The following is a 1,709-nucleotide window of genomic DNA, read 5'->3' on the forward strand; positions in this document are numbered from 1 at the left end:
CACTGATGATGCTTGCAAAACTCTGTGGTGGAATTCAACTGTTTCTTTTTACTAACTTATGTTTTTTGCTGTATAGCGATGTTATATGTTAATATTATTTATATCTGTGGATCTCATTAAAATTGATCATTATTAATTATCTTAAAGATAAATCGTTTAGCTCAAACCTTTGTAGGGGTATGTAGCGGGACCATCATTATCATCATCATCATCTATTATTTTATTTAGTTTTAAGGTGGAAAAAGTATTTATATTTGTGGTTTTTTTTTTATTTGATCACCATGGTCTGCAACACGAACACGAACACGATTCACAAAACTCCAGCTGCATCGCAAAACAAATCTAGCTATTGTCTGGGAGAATTTTAAATATATCAAAAACTATGATGTACTATACCATAATTATAAATTGCAATATAATAAACGAAAATAATATGTATCGGTTATAAAAGAAGGAACGTTGTTGGTCTAATCAAATCAATGGCACCCCAAGGTCATATGAAATTGCCTCGCCAGTAGTGTTTTCTGAATCCCGGTAAATATGATTTAAATCGGCTTGCGGCAAACATGAACATCATTTCTGAATATTCGTTTGGATTCAAATTAGTTTTAAATTGGTACTCCAGAGAGAATGCCGTACGAAAGCACAGTGTTGGGCTTAGTACTGCTGGTGGTATGTCGATTTTTTCAGATAGCTAATAACTTTAATAACATGGTTTGATTCATTGAAGGGTTTCGTGGCAGCTCAGTATGATTACGATACAACCGAAAGTTCATACCCTAACTACCCCAGCTATCCAGATTATGGAACCTCGGAGCAACCTACGGATTATGGTGGCACCGATTACGGTGCCACAGATTATGGCGCCACAGATTACGGCTATACCGACTACGGCGTCACAACGAATCCCACTATAACAACAAGCGGAGGCATCGATCCTGGACTGTATCCCGATTATGGTGATTACGGGGTAATAACTCAAACTCCAGTGGTAACCAAACCAACAACGATACCGGGGCCGTGTAACCGTTTTCCGAAAACTATCATCAACTGGTATATCATACAGCGGCCCACACCCGCAACGATTAGACGCCGAATTGCACCGATCAGGCGTCAGCGTATCTTCACTGAGTATAGGTTTCCCTGGAGCAGAGTTTATGGAGTTCCGCAGTACCGTGCCCGGCCACGTGTTGCTCCTGTCACAGTACGCAAGCAACAAACTGGCAAATATAGAACTTATCGGAAAGGTGCTGTATCCAAAATAATGCGATATTATTGGTAAGAGAATTTTCAAGTTTTAAATAAAAAGTGCTTAATATACAATAAATTTGTTTGATTTATGCACTAACTTCAAGTATCGCTTATAACTGGATTACAAGTGAATTAAGTTCGCTGACAACATCCACGTTTCAATCTAACGTGTTGCAAAACAAAACAAAATCTAATTTTATGAAATCCATTCGAATTTCTCCAATAAACGTAATGCAACATACAAATTAAATGATGACACTGGACGACAATTTATAAAAAAAATTGTTTTCGCGATACTCATGTGCTGCATTTGTATTTTCGACCTCCAAAATTGACTGGTGACTGGCGTTAGTTGATTCATTGGGAAAATTTTTAGATTATCTGGTCACAAAGTAGGAGGGGGTTTATTAAAATACCCCTTTAATCTGTTTGCCTTTCTCATGCACATGGCAGTGAGC

The 1,709-nt window shown here is 37.7% G+C and overlaps 1 protein-coding gene across 1 annotated transcript; it reads left to right on the plus strand.

The window, feature by feature from the left end:
* The first annotated feature begins 601 nt into the window (after positions 1–601).
* On the plus strand, positions 602–1,282 carry LOC134220091 (uncharacterized). The gene is made up of 2 exons (XM_062699058.1): positions 602–672; positions 731–1,282. Exons 1-2 carry the CDS (start codon positions 631–633, stop codon positions 1,280–1,282), a joined length of 594 nt encoding a protein of 197 aa, XP_062555042.1. The 5' UTR covers positions 602–630.
* The last annotated feature ends 427 nt before the right edge of the window (positions 1,283–1,709 follow it).

This window comes from Armigeres subalbatus, chromosome 3, assembly GCF_024139115.2.
Source record: "Armigeres subalbatus isolate Guangzhou_Male chromosome 3, GZ_Asu_2, whole genome shotgun sequence".
NCBI classification, from domain to species: Eukaryota; Metazoa; Arthropoda; class Insecta; order Diptera; family Culicidae; genus Armigeres; species Armigeres subalbatus.